General features: G+C 42.9%; 1 protein-coding gene across 1 annotated transcript; it reads right to left on the bottom strand.

Annotated features, from left to right (window-relative positions):
• Window positions 1-242: 242 nt before the first annotated feature.
• c7b (complement component 7b) lies at window positions 243-9,311 on the bottom strand. Its single transcript, XM_040000925.1, has 18 exons — window positions 9,211-9,311; window positions 9,024-9,076; window positions 8,757-8,832; window positions 7,084-7,225; window positions 6,824-6,968; window positions 6,471-6,609; window positions 6,010-6,138; window positions 5,636-5,879; window positions 5,419-5,532; window positions 5,148-5,314; window positions 4,067-4,295; window positions 3,794-3,965; window positions 3,445-3,532; window positions 3,200-3,332; window positions 1,241-1,432; window positions 939-1,035; window positions 654-835; window positions 243-546 (listed from the first exon to the last, which is right to left on the bottom strand). Exons 1-18 carry the CDS (start codon window positions 9,274-9,276, stop codon window positions 371-373), a joined length of 2,544 nt encoding a protein of 847 aa, XP_039856859.1. The 5' UTR covers window positions 9,277-9,311; the 3' UTR covers window positions 243-370.
• Between the last annotated feature and the right edge of the window lie 5,620 nt (window positions 9,312-14,931).

The following is a 14,931-nucleotide window of genomic DNA, read 5'->3' as shown; positions in this document are numbered from 1 at the left end:
AAGACGATGTCTGCATGCACAACATGTCCAGCCTTGAATGAGCAGCAGAAGACCACACCAGGTACCACTCCTGTCAGGTAAGAACAGGAAACTGAGGCTACAGTTCCACCAAAATTAGACAATAAAAGAAAAAAACACAGCCTGATCTTATGAGTCTTGATTTCTGCTGAGACATTTGGATGGCTGGGTCAGAATTATGTGTAATGGCTCCACCAACAGCAAAAATAAGTCCTTAGATTGTATGATACAGTAACAAAAACGTTTTATTAACTTTCCGTATGTAACTAAAACAAGCAATTAGATTAAAACATTTGTGTGTATGTACAATGTCAAAATTTTCAGAGAGAAAAAGCCAAAACCAGCATCTTTATTATTGGCAGGGATCAATACTGATCACGTTGAGCTGCTCTCCAGCACATCGCCTGGCCCCCGCCTCACATTCAGTCGTGGTCACGTGAGTGCTGCCGTCACCGGAGCTAACGCAGAGTGGAGCAGAGTCTTTGGGGCATTCTGATGCATTCCTGCACACGCATTTCCTCTCTGCTTCTGCAGTTAAAAAGCACAATGGTTTTATACAGCATTCTGTCACATATACATCCTGTTTTTGGCTTTTATTTTGAGAAAAGAAAAGAAAAAGTCTTCTATAAAGACACCTTGACAGATTGTCCCCGGCTGGCAATCCTCGCAGGATGTAAACTTCTTCTCTGGCCACCGGCAGTCGCTGTCACTGGTTAACACGAAGTTCTGGCCCATACACCGCAGAGCTCCGAGCTTACAGACATCTAGCACCATATTACGGTTTGCACGAAGTGTGGCACACAGCTGCAGAGAAGTCCTAAAAGAAGATAATACACAGAAACGGAGAGAATTTGAATTAGGTTTTATAAATAGATGGAGCATTTCCAGTGTGCTAAATACAGAAATGGACATCAGCTTACGTGCACTGATTCGGCATTTTACAGACACACTCGTTCTTTCCCAGAGTCTCCCATAGTTTACATGTTAGGCCAGAAGGAGGAGAGGGAGCTGTGGGGGCTGAGGAAAGCATACAAAAAGCAGGATTCAACCATAAATTAAAGCAGATATAACGTGACAAAAATTGACTGCACCTTACCAGCCCACCACCAAAATGCAGCCAGAAAAAGTTATTGAGAAGAAAATACTGAACATATAACAGCTAGAGAGACAGAAGTCACCCTTAGAGAGCAAAAAAAGAAGAGCAAGATGAAATGTATTTTACCTGCTGTACAATGAGCAACAGCAGGAGAAGGAGACCACTGCAGACTGGGAGTGCAGATGATCTCCGACACCTCTCTGTCAATCACCGAGCCCTCGGGGCAGGACAGGGACACACTGTCTCCAATCTCATAGGCTTGTTTGGTTGGTGTGGCTACAACTAAATTGTTGAGTGAGGGAATCCCACATGTGGAACCTGGAACAGGAGGACAAAGCTTTTGAGCATCAGGGAGTGAGAATTACAACAAGACTGAACTTCCAATACAGTTATTAACAATGGAAAAACTTAAAACATGGAGATCTTTAAGGTTTTACTCAGTTCTGGGACTTAATTTTACTCCATCTTACAAGGCTGTGTAGGGTTTATGATCATGCTGTGTGCCCTGTTCAGCAGGTTGCTATGTCCAAAATTCAAGTGGTTATAAAGCAGCAAGGGGGAGGTGGTAGAAATGAGGCGAAACCTGCTGGTTCCCACAAACTGTACAAAAAAGATGGGCATCGCCACCAAAGACATCACCCGTTGAAGTTCTGCTATGAAGCATCCAACCATGGTTGAGGAGCATCTCTGACTGTTAGACTGTTCATATGCTAACAAGCACTCTCATGACCTGGATTATCCTCCTTTCTGGCCCTAGAAATAACGATCATTTACAAAATTAACTTCAACTTTTATTCAGTAAGACCTGAAAATAGCAACTGAGTCCATGCAGTCATTAAAAAAACGTTTCTTTTTGCAACCGGAGGAGTCGCCCTCTGCTGGCCATTACAAAACAATGCAGGCTTCAGACGGTTCATTTATGTTGACAGCAATATCCAAAATGTAATTCAATTATCAAAGTCTTATTTGAATGATTACCCTCATTACAGATGAGAGAGTGAGAAAAAGAAAGAGACTTGGGTGAGCTACAACTTTTCTCAACAGAAACCACCTCAACCTGTCTTACGTTATGTTCTGTAGGTTTTTTACTTTCAGTGGAAGTAGCTGCATTAAGTGACTTCATCCTCACTCTGAACGCCCTTACTCCCAATCTGAGGCTTCAGGTGTACATGATCCCCGTGTCAAAAAACACGGCACCCACAGCAGAATAGAAAACAACAAAATGTAAGGAAAGTTTCTTCAATCTCTTCTGAGCAACATTTGATTCAGGACGAGCGGCTCAGATTTCACAGATATGGGTCAGCGTGAAATGGGCTGCTGCAATGGGACAGATCTGCTGACTGTCTTTTAGAAAAGAAAACACATCTGGTCGTATATTTATTTTGATAACTGACAAAAACACCTAAGAAAACAATTCTCACAGTCAGGATGGACAAGTTGTTGAAGTGAGTGGACCCAGGCCCCTTTGAACCACGCACAACACCAATAATTTCTGACTCTTTTATCATCTAATCAGACAGCAAGAAATTTTTATCTGAAGAAAATATCGTGGTGTCTCAACCAACAGATAAGGCAAAGTTTTGACTTGGAAATCACCTCTGCATTATCTCAGTAAGTAACAAAGCTGGCTGTAGCCATCCAGTTCCCTCTTTTGCTGCACAAACCGTTTACCTTAATGCAACCTGCCTAATTGTGACTATTGAAATTAATTTAAGATGACTGCAAAAAGAAGCCTCAAAGCTCCAGAAATCTCTGAACAGGAGCACAAAATGCTCATGTGCAAAGGTGTCAAGTAATGAAGTACAAATACATTGTTGCTGTACTTAAATAGAGTTGTCACTTTACGTTTTTGTCACCTCTGCTCATGTGAAGGAATCCGTTCATACATACTGAAGAATTCTCTCTGGACCAAAGCACTCATAAATGACCACATGGCACACAAAAAAATTACTCCATGACTCCAGACCCCTGAGTCCTGGCTTCTTAGCCAGTGGCTATATTCACACAGCAGTTTCTGGGATAACCTGATAGCAAAGGAAACAATGATACACACACACAAAAAAATAAATAAATCACAAAACGTACTTTTACAAACCCTCGGTCCTGTAGTCCACTTCTGGTTTTCAGCACATGTTGCTACTGCATTTCCACTGAGGTAATACCAGTCCACGCAGGAGTACTCCACCGTGTTTCCAACCAGGTAAAAATCTCTGGGATTCTAGAAAAAAAATGACAGGAAAGCTCAATCATCCTCAGCCTGATGGACTTAAAGAAGATTCTCAGTCCCAAACACCAGAGGTTCAGTAGCCTCAACAGCTGCTTAGCCTCACCTGAACAAATCCATTCCTGAGGTTTGGAGGAGGCCCACAGGTTTTTGGTGGAGTTACAGAAAGACTGAAGCACTGGGGCTCCATCATCCTGAGAGCAAACAGTTTGCAGTTAGATGACTCTGATACTCCTAAATGAATGTCACTGGAGTGGATTAATTTGCAATATCAAAATCACAACTTGTGGATCCAAATCATTAAGGACATTGCAAATAACCTTTAAAACCTTGAGATTGAAATGAATGAAAACTTTGGGTTTTGCTTTTTAAACTGTTTTATTTCATTTATTTATTTGCATTATATTGATTAAGTTACATTTACCAGACTAATACTTAAATAAAATGATTCTTACTGTAAATATTGGATGTCTGGGTCATCACAGGGCTTCTGTTCCACCTGCAGTCCCGTGCAATGTTGACCACCTCTGCTGGGGGTGGGGTTATTGCAGCTTCGGGTTCTTGACTTTTGGCCTCCAGAGCATGATCCCCAGGAAGACCAGCAGCTCCAGCTGCCGTGGATCACCCCTGAAGAAAATCAGGAGAGCTTCAGTTTCCAGTTCTGTCTTGTTAGGAAAGGAGTTTGGATGGCACAAGTTCTGACCCCTCTGGGTTTTATGGCTGGTTACCTGGTTGTTCTCCAATCACAGCTCCGTTCTCGCATGCTCGTCCTGAGGTTCCCGGGCGGCAGACACAGCGACATTCGGAGCCCGTCAGCAGTGGCTGACCGTTGTTCTGACACGGCCGGCAGTGACAGGGATGCTCCTCCGCCAGGTACTCCTCTGTGGCCCTTTTCAGGTGGAGCTTCTTCAGTCCTGCACACTGCACTTCCTTAACCAGCTCATACAGAGGGCGCAGCTGAAAAAAACCCAACACATTTAAAACAAATACACATAATCCTTCATCAAGGAAGGTTATTTATTATGAAAAGAAACCAAATTATATCTTCTTAAGTGCAAAAGCATAGCTGGCAGAAGCCAAGCCTAAACTCTAAACAATAATTTATAAAGGCAACTCTGCAAAAGATCACGTCTCACTTCACTGAATCCAAACTCTAATTTTTCCCTTCCTGTGAGTCTGTTTGAGTTTCTGCCCAAACCAAAGAGTCACTTTATTTTTTTGCCTATGCTGTTGGTCCACTTGATTGATCTTTATTATTGTTATTATTTATTTATCTATCATATTTTAAGTTATTACAGAATGGACAGATATGGATGGGGGATAGAAAGGAAGAAAGCAAGAAAGGTGGGAAAGAAAAACAGAGGGGAAGAGGGACAGTGAGAGAAGACACTAAAAAAATCCTCTCGATCACCTGATGGAACAAAACAAAAAGAAAACGAGCAAAAAAGAGAACAACACAATAGGGAGACCACAGCAACAACCTAGATAAGTAGAGTAACAGAGTTACTGAGCAGCATGCAAGACCGACAGCGCATGGTATGCTTTGAGGCAGCAGCCAAGGAAGATATAGTGTGTGTCTATGAGCGCCTGCGTGCACACCTGTGTTTTCAAAAGGTTTCTCCATGTAACTATCTGCTAGAAGGTGTGGAGAACCATAGCGCTGCCCCCGAGGGCATGAAGCAGGCACGAGTATGGTGAGGGGAGATAGGCCCCCACACCTGGAGGGGCCTGAGAAAGAGTCACTTAACCAGGATGAAGCAGACAATAGAAAGAAAGCAAATAGATGTTTCACTCTTTTCACTGTTATACCTTCTGGTTTATGACTTCAGGGAAGTCTTTGACAGATGAAGCCCAGTTATCGTAAACTTCTCCATTAGCTTCTGGGTTTTCTAGATCCAGAACACTCAGAGCACCAATGAGTCCTATATCTCCTCCGAACACATTGACCTTAATGGGCATCTTGTTAACACTGCTTCCTGTAGAAAGTAAGCGGAGGTTAAATCATTTATTTGGTTTCTTTGACCCTTTATGGGCCACTGTGTATGGTTCAAAAGTCTTGATATAAAAACCTTTCACCCACCGTGGCTGCTTGATACAGATTTTGTCAGTTTTTCACAGACTGTTTTGACTTTTTTCCTGAAGAAACGGCGCTTAACTTTCCTCCAACACCTCTGGTAATCTATATCTGTCGTACCTTTACAGAAAACAAGCCAGGATCAAACAGATTATCTCTAATGTGTGTGCATTATTTTAAATGGACTAAAATGCCTGGTGTCATTAATACCAAATATTCTTACTGGTAGATGCGAGTGCCTGACGGTCTAACTCCAACAAGGCTTGGTATTCGCCTCCAAGTGAGCCCTCGGAAAGGTAGTGTGTGCCATACTTCTGGAGCACCTGATGGTAGGCCGAGTAGTCATATGTGAGGGGCAGCAAGGACAAGGCCTTCCAGAAGCCTTCGGCCAGAGTCAGATACTGGGGGGCAGAGTTTTGAAACTGGGCCAGCTCCACTTTATTCTTCAGGATTATAAGTCGGTAGGCCTGGACAACAGATGTGGAAGGAAAAACTTGAGCAAGATGCTGACAGAGACGACTGATCTGAGCATAGGTACAGTTTGTTAATCTCATTGGAATTAAAGAAAAGACATAAACTGTATTTGTGTATACACACCTTGTTGTTAGTAACCTCCTTGTGAAACGTGCGCCGGTCGTGCACCAGAAAGGCGTTGCTCTGGATGTGCTGCATGTAGGACCAAGAGCTCTCGTAGGATTCGTCGCTCTCGTCATTGTCTACTGTCACCTGCAGCACAAACATCAGAGTTCAGCATTTTCTAAAATCGGACGGCAGCTTGTCACATCAGCTCTGTGTTGTTCAGGCTGTCAGTCAGCTCACAACTCAACAACTGCAGGCAATTTTCTGCAAACATTTATTATCCCAACAGTTGGACAAATCCAACAGAGTTTTCCTCAAAAGACCATCATCCAAAGCAAATTTGTCACTTTGAGTGAACTTTTACCTGCAACTACTTGATGTCAAATTGAGCATTCTTTTATTATCTTACTGGGTTATTCATAGGAGTCAGCTCACCAACTTTATTTTGCATGAAAACTACAGGCTCCTGTTTGACTCACCTCAAAGTTATATCTGAGGATGTTGTGTGGCAGTCTGTACAAGACTTTATGGTCACCGCTGAACACCTTCCTACACTGCCCTCCAAAGCTTCGAGTGTTGATCACACCTGCTCTCAGTTTCCCTGTTAGCACATCGTACCTGCACAACACACACACACACACATCAGTTTTACACCAAACTGCAGCCTCAAAGGCTAGCAGGGGAAACAAATTGTTGAGTCCAAAACTTAAAGGAGAACCCACTGAGGTTATGCAGTCTATATTCTAGACACATAAGTTAAATATTCTCCTTCCCAAAAATCATATTCTGATCTGCAGTCACATTCCTGGTGTTGGGAGCTGTAGCTACTTACCCTCGACCTGTGAAGTCAGAGTTTGGAGGTGTTTTGTCGAGGTCACACGTGGCCAGGCTATTGTCTTCGCCGCAGTTTCGCTCGTCCAGCCCGTCCTCACAGTCCTGGTCTCCATTACACACTAGAGACTGGCTGATACACTGATCTGCATGATGGTTTCAGTAAAGAGGTTTATCCACAGATTGCAAAAAACCCCCCCAAAAAACGCTGTAGAAGGAATTTTAATTATTTGCGATATTTTTGTTTACACTGCAATTTACCAGAGGTGCAGCGAAACCTGTCTCCACAGCCTGCTTCCAGTGGACATCTTTTCTGTGGGACACATGTTTGTGTTTGAGTGGCCTCTCCTGAGCACGGCACACCGCCAAACTGGGCAAACACTTCCACGTGTCGAGTTCGTACCTGTAAAAAAAAGTGATTAAAAACATGAATAGTCTTTTTGCACGCTAATACTGCTAGTGCACCCTATGTAAGCTTGCTTATTGGCATGGTCACATGCACTATTGAAGCTCAATTGCCTACAATTGTTGTTTATCAATACACTGCTCTGAAACCCACTTCCACCCCAGTTCTTCCTTTTAGCTAGTATCTGACTTCATAAATATCCAATGCTTGGTCACTCACTCCTGCTCTGTTTGGTGATGACCTTGCTTCTGCTAAGATAGAAACATTACTTCTCCTTTGACTGCAGTGGCTCTGACTAAACTGTAGGCATGCAAGTGTAATGAATAGATGGAGCGCTCTCACTGTGTTTCCTCTCACAGTCCTGAGGCCTATCGTTTCTGTTGGCCTGAGGATTACACAAAGTGCAAATCAGAGTCTTCGTAATGGACTTGGGGGATCAGGCATCACTGAATATGTGACTGCTGTGTAAACAATTTGTGTGTGCACTATATTCATTATGTCACAGCAAAGGGAAAAACTGTGCAGAAATAATGCACATCTCGGGACAAAACACTGATCTCTAAAACATTATACTATAAGGATTGGCTTTAAAGTGAAGATCAGAAAGTGAAGATCAGAAGAGACAGAACAAAAAAACCAAACTTGTGGGGTGATCTTTGCCTATGCCTCACCAAACATTTTTTGCATTATGCAACAGTTTGTTTAAACTAGGGGTCAGGCAGGCAAGCCAAAACTAAAGTTTGTTTTTAAGTTCCTAAAGATATTATTCAAAAAGTAGGGCCAAATTACCCATACAGCAAGATGCATGTGTAAAAATTAGATTTCGCTTCTAGTTCTCAAAGTAAAGCTAAAGTGGAAGTGCCATAAAGCTGCATCTTTCTAAAGGCCTGCAGGGGGCGACTCTGGAATCTTTTGTTGTCTAGAAATCTATGTGGAAAAAAAGGCCTAGGCTGTAAAAAGTTTCTGTATGATCTCAATAACTAGTTTTAGGCCCTATTTAATACAACATGACACTAATATTTTAAATTATCACTCCATTTAAAGCTCCTCTTCAGTAATAAGTGCTGTATAAATGCTACTCTTCAGAGTACGGAAGGGCAACTGGTGTTCGACATTTACACACGTCTTATTTCTGACTCCATTTTTGTTTATAACTGTTTCTGGCATGTGTGATTGTCAGCTTCCCCAGTCAAGTCTGGGGCTGTAGTTTTTCTCCCTCCATGCAGTGCCAATTTCAAAATTGCAGTTTGGCGTTCAGCTTGAGGTTTCACAACAGGACTTCTCAAATCAGTAGTTGATTTGAGATCCCATCTTTTATATACAGTCTATGGGTTTAGAGCTGTTTTAGGACTGGAGAGTTGATTCCGAGGCACTCCTTGTGCTTAAGTGTCCTTGAGCAGGAGTAGAAACACAATTACTCGTTAGAATTTACAGTACCTCAGGCTAAAAGGCACTCTATTTACGTGCAAAGCTTTTAGCTACATGTCTCTGCTGCATGTAAGTGAATGCTGAAGCAGTTCTAATGTACCTTTGTACTTGTGCAGCCATCACACTCAGACCAGTCTCCATAAGGCCCCCATCTGCAGTTTACAGGCTGCTGACAACTGGGGATGAGGATGGGACAGTGTATTCATTGCAAAACAGTTATGTTATATTATATTATTTAAAATGAACAGATAGTAGAAAAACCTTTGATAATGAAAAAAAAATCTAAACTATGATTTTTGACAAACAGTGTACCAGAGATAAGTTTAACAGCCAACAGTGTCAAAGATTTCTGCATGTGTGCACCTACCAAACAGGAGAGATGAAGGCAAGTGACAATGCCAAAGCAGCAGCCAAATTCAGCTGTGAAAAAAAATGCAGGGAAAGAGTTCATTTAATGTAAAAACTCCTCATTTAGTAGTAATTATGCTCGATTAGCCAAAAAAAAATACCTCCCAATTATTTTTAGATATAATCTAAATTTGATAAGTGCTTACCTTCATGATGTGCTCCTCAGAGTTCAGCCGTCTCCTCTGGACTAGCACAATAGCACTCAGGCTCATATAACCAGCTGGAGAGGGTTGGAGGAGGGTTGGTGGTTTTTACTCATTAGAGTTCAGGAATTTCCACACTGAAGAAACACCCACAATTCATGACCTGTGAACAGAGACTTGGCGTTCTTTTCCACTGCTTCCATTTCTCCACCAAACTTTGTGTCACTGTGTGTCTATTTCCAGTAAAAATATGTGATAATCCTGTTTGCCTTGGGAACAACAAGAACGGTGTGCTGTTTTTTTTGTCCTTTTTTCATTGTAGGAGAAAAGCAGCAGCTACGTCACAGCTGTTTATCCTGGCTAAGGCTTCCATAAGCTGAGTCAGCGTGATTTAGCCAAAGGTCACACAGACTCATATTTGAAAACATTCGATTTTTTTGTTGCACAATCCATGTAGAAAAGTCCCAGGTATTAAATACTGGTATAAGTCCAGTTGCCTTCATTTCAAGTACTTAAAACTCCCGTCAGAGGTAGAACTTATACAGGCAGACTGGATTATAGCCCAGCAGTGGTCTGTCATTATGCAACAAATAGCTGCAAGAAATAGTTCAAGTCTTAGGAATTAACCAGGATTTTTACATTAATTGGTGCTAAAATGACGAAGTTGCACTTCCGTGGTCTAAACATAATGTGTAAGGCATGATTGAGAAAGCAGAAATTCTTTCACCTGGTGTGTAAAATCAGTAGATCAAGAAGATATTATGTGTGAAACTGAAAAATAGAAAAGAAAGATCACACCCAAAAAATGTAAAAGTTTGCTAATGATGTTTAAAAGCACAGTAGCCTCTATTTTTGTCAGCCTGATGGAGCATAATAATAGAAGCTGTAGTTCTATTGTGTTTCTGCCTGTGTGCACACTTGGTCCTCTAGAGGGCACTGGTTACCATTGTGACAGCATCACAAGCCTGTGCTGTAGTGGTGCTTGATGGATGCTCAGGACACAGGACTATAAATTCTTGCTCATGTCTTTTTTTTTTTTTTTTTTTTTTGTGAAGTGTTGTCGTTCGGGTGATTAGTATTTTGAATAATAATATAACTCTAGCATCAAATGTGCGAGAGCATTTGCTCTTACTATTTTTACATACTATACTGCTGAGTGACTGTCTGCTCCTCGTCAAATACATTTCATTGCAATGTTGACCCTGTGCTAACTTGCATATGACAAATAAAAACTGAAACTGAAATGTCTTAGAAAGATTAACATGTTTTCTTTCCCTAAACCTTGCCAAAGTAACATGAATATATGGATTTTACACACATGATACATAAGTGAACACTCACACTTGTACAAACAGGATATTCACTATAGGCCACACAACACAGCACAGACTCACTTTGCACAGCAGACACAGTCCACTTGAAGAACTACACATAGGAACCAGTTTCCCATCAGGCCTTTCAGGGGGTGACTTCCAGGTGAAATCCAGGTAACAGTTTAGTAAAATAGAATAGAATAGAATAGAATAGAATTCAACTTCATTGTCATTGCACATGCACAGGTACAGGGCAACGAAATGCAGTTTGCATCCATCCAGAAGTGCTTTAGTGATATAGATATATTACAATATATATTAGCAATAATACAGATATGTGAGTATATTACAGAAATGGGTCTATTATGGTATGTTATAATGTACACGGTATGAAGTATGTTGTGAATATTCTATAACTATAAGTATGTACAGGCTGTAGTGAGTACAAGCTATGTACAGAATATGGACAGGATATAAATATGAAAAACTATACAGAATATGAAATAAATAACTTTACAGAATCTGAGATATACAGCTATACAGAAATGGGAACTATGCAAGTTGTAAACAGTTGTAGGATTAAAGATTATCGAATGTACAGAATGATTATTTACACAGAGCTATACAGTAGTGCAGTTAAGATAAGTGAGGGTGTAGATAGTTTCTACAGAGGTATATAAAGTGCTAGTGGTTGTGAGTGGTGGTTCAGTCCATGTTATTATTGTGTGTTTGAGGGTACAGTTGTCCATTGTGGGTGTGTGTATGTTCAGTCCATGAGTTTAACGTGGGTCAGATGTCAGGAGGCAGAGTTCAGGAGTCTGACAGCTGTGGGGAAGAAGCTGTTCCGGTACCTGGTGGTCTTAGTCCGGAGGCTCCTGTGGCGCCTCCCAGAGGGCAGGAGGGTGAAGAGTCCATGTGATGGGTGACTGGGGTCTTTGATGATTTTCCCAGCCCTTTTCAGACACCGCTTCCTGTAGATGTGGAAGGAATGGCAGGAAGTGGTGCTCCGGCGATGCGCTGGGCAGTTTTCACGACCCTCTGCAACGCCTTCCGGTCCGAGGCAGAGCGGTTCCCATACCAGACTGTTATACAGTTGGTCAGGATGCTCTCGATGGTGCAGCGATAGAAGTTCACCAGGATGTCTGAGGACAGGTGGTTCTTCCTCAGAGTCCTCAAGAAGAAGAGGCGCTGGTGAGCCTTCTTGACCAGCTTGGAGCAGTTGGTCGTCCAGGTGAGATCCTCGGAGATGTGGACACCCAGGAACTTGAAGCTGCTCACACGCTCCACAGCCGTTCCCTTAATGTGGATGGGTGGATGTGGGTCAGCATTCCTCCTGTAGTCCACGATGAGCTCCTTGGTCTTCTCGGTGTTAAGCAGCAGGTTGTTTGTGTCGCACCACTCAGCCAGACGATCCACCTCCTCCCTGTAGGCGGCCTCATCGTTGTCACTGATGAGGCCAAACACCGTGGTGTCATCTGCAAACTTAATGATGGTGTTGGAACCATCAGCAGGTCTGCAGTCGTGGGTGAAGAGGGAGTAGAGGAAAGGGCTCATCACACAGCCTTGTGGTACACCGGTGTTCATCGTGATTGTAGATGAGCAGCGGTTATCCAGCCGGACATGTTGGGGGCGGTTGGTCAGGAAGTCCAGTAACCATTTGCAGATGAGGGAACTGATGCCCAGGTCTGTCAGTTTCCTGATGAGTTGTGAGGGGTGGATTGTATTGAATGCTGAACTGAAGTCTATAAACAGCATTCTGGCGTAGGTGTTGTTGTTGTCCAGGTGTGAGAGGACAGAGTGCAGTGCGATGGAGACTGCATCCTCTGTGCTCCTGTTCTGGCGGTATGCGAATTGGTGGGGGTCCAGGGTGGGGGGGAGACAGGATTTGAAGTGTGCTAGGACCAGATGCTCTAAGCACTTAGTGATGATGGGGGTGAGTGCTACTGGGCGGTAATCATTGAGGCAAGATGGGTTGGAGTTTTTGGGTATCGGGACGATGGAGGTGGATTTGAAGCAGGCCGGTACCACAGCGTGGGCCAAGGACAGATTGAATATGTCTGTGAGCACTCCTGCAAGCTCCCCAGAACACGCTCTGAGAACACGCCCGGGGATGCCATCAGGGCCTGCAGCCTTGTGGACATTGATCCTGCTCAGCACCGCTCCTACATCGGTGGGGGAGAGAGTCAGAGGTTGGTGGTCTGGCGTCATGTCTGCTTTGGTTGTGGTTGTGGGGTTCCCTCGCTCAAAACGAGCATAAAAATTGTTGAGCTCGTTGAGGAAGGAGACATCAGAGGATGCGGGGGAGGGTTTGGTGGTCCTGTAGTCTGTAATGGTCTGGAGTCCTTGCCACATGCGTCGGGGGTTGGAGTTGGAGAAGTGTTCTTCTACCTTCTTTTTGTAATGGTGTTTGGCTTTTTTGATGCCCTTCTTTAGATTAGCCCTGGCTGTGCTGTAGGCATGTGCATCTCCTGACCTAAAGGCAGTGTTGCGGGCCTTCAGGAGGAGACGAACATCCCGGTTCATCCAAGGCTTCTGGTTGGGGTACATGGTGATCCGTTTCTGGGTGGTGACACTGTCTGTGGTTTCGGAGATGTAATCCAGTACAGATGAGGCGTACTGGTCCAGGTCTGTGTGGGTGAACATATTACAGTCTGTGTTTTTAAATCTGTCCTGGAGCACTGCGTCTGTCCCCTCTGGCCACACTTTAATTGTCCTCACAGCAGGTTTCACACGTTGGATGAGTGGTGAATACCTAGGTGTGAGGAACAGGGAGAGATGGTCCGATTGTCCAATGTGGGGGAAGGGTGTGGCTTTGTAGGCTCCAGCCAGGTTGGAATACACATGGTCTAAAGTCTTGTCTCCTCTGGTGTGGCAGGAGACATGTTGGTGGAATCTGGGGAGGACTGTCTTTAAGTTGGTGTGGTTGAAGTCGCCAGCAACAATAAAAGCAGCCTCGGGGTGTTTATTCTGGTGTTTGTTAATGGCTGCAGAAAGTTCTTTCATGGCCAACCTAGCATTAGCGTCGGGGGGTATATACACGGCAGTGAGTATGATCGAAGTGAGTTCTCTGGGGAGATAATAAGGTCTGCATTTGACCATTAAAAACTCCGCATTAGGTGAGCAGTGACTCTCAGTAGTAGTGGAGTTCATGCACCAAGCATTGTTAATATAAATGCACAAACCTCCAAAATAAGAAGGCATGTATGCAACAATAAACAAAACAAAAAACTAGTATAGAGATAATTGTTAAATATTTTGGGGACGTCTTTATTGAACCTCTGTAAGTTATGCCAAACACATCTTCTTCTTCTTCTTCTTTCGGCAGTTCCATTTAGCGGTCACCACAGCAAATCCTCTTCCTTCACCTCACTCTCTTCTTGCATCTTCCTTTGCCACACCAACCCTATGCACGTCCTCCTTCGCCACATCCATGAACCTCCTCTGCTGCCTTTCTCTTTTCCTCCTGAATATATCCACCACCCTTCCCCTGCACATGTCTAAACCATCTCTATTGGAATAAATTCAGGATTCTTACTTTAAAATACATCAACATATGAAAAAAAGTCAACCTATTTAATGCATCTTGGTAAAGTTTCAACCACATCTGCTCTTCATCCGACCAAAAACAAAGCAGCTCCAAATCATGATGATACTGATGATAATAATTTTTATGAGATTCTTTGAGTTACTGTGACTGAACTGTAAGAGCAGTCTAAGTATATACCTGGTGAAAATTTCAACATATTAAATTAACAGGGTGTTCTGTGATTTTGTATCCTCTTCCCCTGAGAGTCTAATATCACTAACAGCAGGCTTCTTTTACAACCATAACTTTTCACCTATATTGACTGAGTTTGTGTCCTATCTCAAATATCAAAACTGCAGAATATGTGTGTGTCTCTGTGTGTGCTATGAGATCCTATATGTTACCATCAAACCACCCAGCATGTGGAGAGTGCTGGGTGGTTTGAGGGGTGGTCTGAGGACAGGGTCAAAAACAAGCTGTAGCTGACATATGATTGGGTAAGGACTCACATGTACTGCTGAATGAAAAAGCACTGAAATGTGACTCCACAGGCTGGGAGGCATTCGCTCTGTTAGTCCACGTGTAGAGTCCAAGCTGAAGCTGAGCTTTTTTCAGCCATTTGTTAAGTTTCTCTCACAGTTTCTCTCAGCACACATGGCAGCTACCAATTAGCTGTAAGAGCTTTATTAAAAAGGTTGACTAATGCACGTAATCACGTAAATATATTGAATTGTTTAGATGATACTGTGTTATCCATTTTTTCCAGAGCATTTTCAACATTGACAGAAAAATATTGACATTTTTTATAAAACAAATAGAGACAAATGCACATGATGCACTTATGATTATTGCAAAGGAGACTAAGACTAAGAAAATACTAAAAGG

Source organism: Simochromis diagramma, unplaced genomic scaffold (assembly GCF_900408965.1).
Source record: "Simochromis diagramma unplaced genomic scaffold, fSimDia1.1 OVJJ01000596.1, whole genome shotgun sequence".
NCBI lineage: Eukaryota > Metazoa > Chordata > Actinopteri > Cichliformes > Cichlidae > Simochromis > Simochromis diagramma.
This window is presented reverse-complemented; position numbering and strand designations above follow the sequence as displayed.

Excerpts from the sequence above, each read along its gene's own strand:
- c7b (XM_040000925.1), bottom strand. The coding sequence starts at position 9,276 with ATGAGCCTGAGTGCTATTGTGCTAGTCCAGAGGAGACGGCTGAACTCT. Across the intron at positions 6,969-7,083 it reads CAGGTTTCGCTGCACCTCTG|ATCAGTGTATCAGCCAGTCT; the intron begins GTAAATTGCAGT and ends ACCATCATGCAG. Across the intron at positions 5,880-6,009 it reads AGGAGGTTACTAACAACAAG|GCCTACCGACTTATAATCCT; the intron begins GTGTGTATACAC and ends TCTGTTGTCCAG.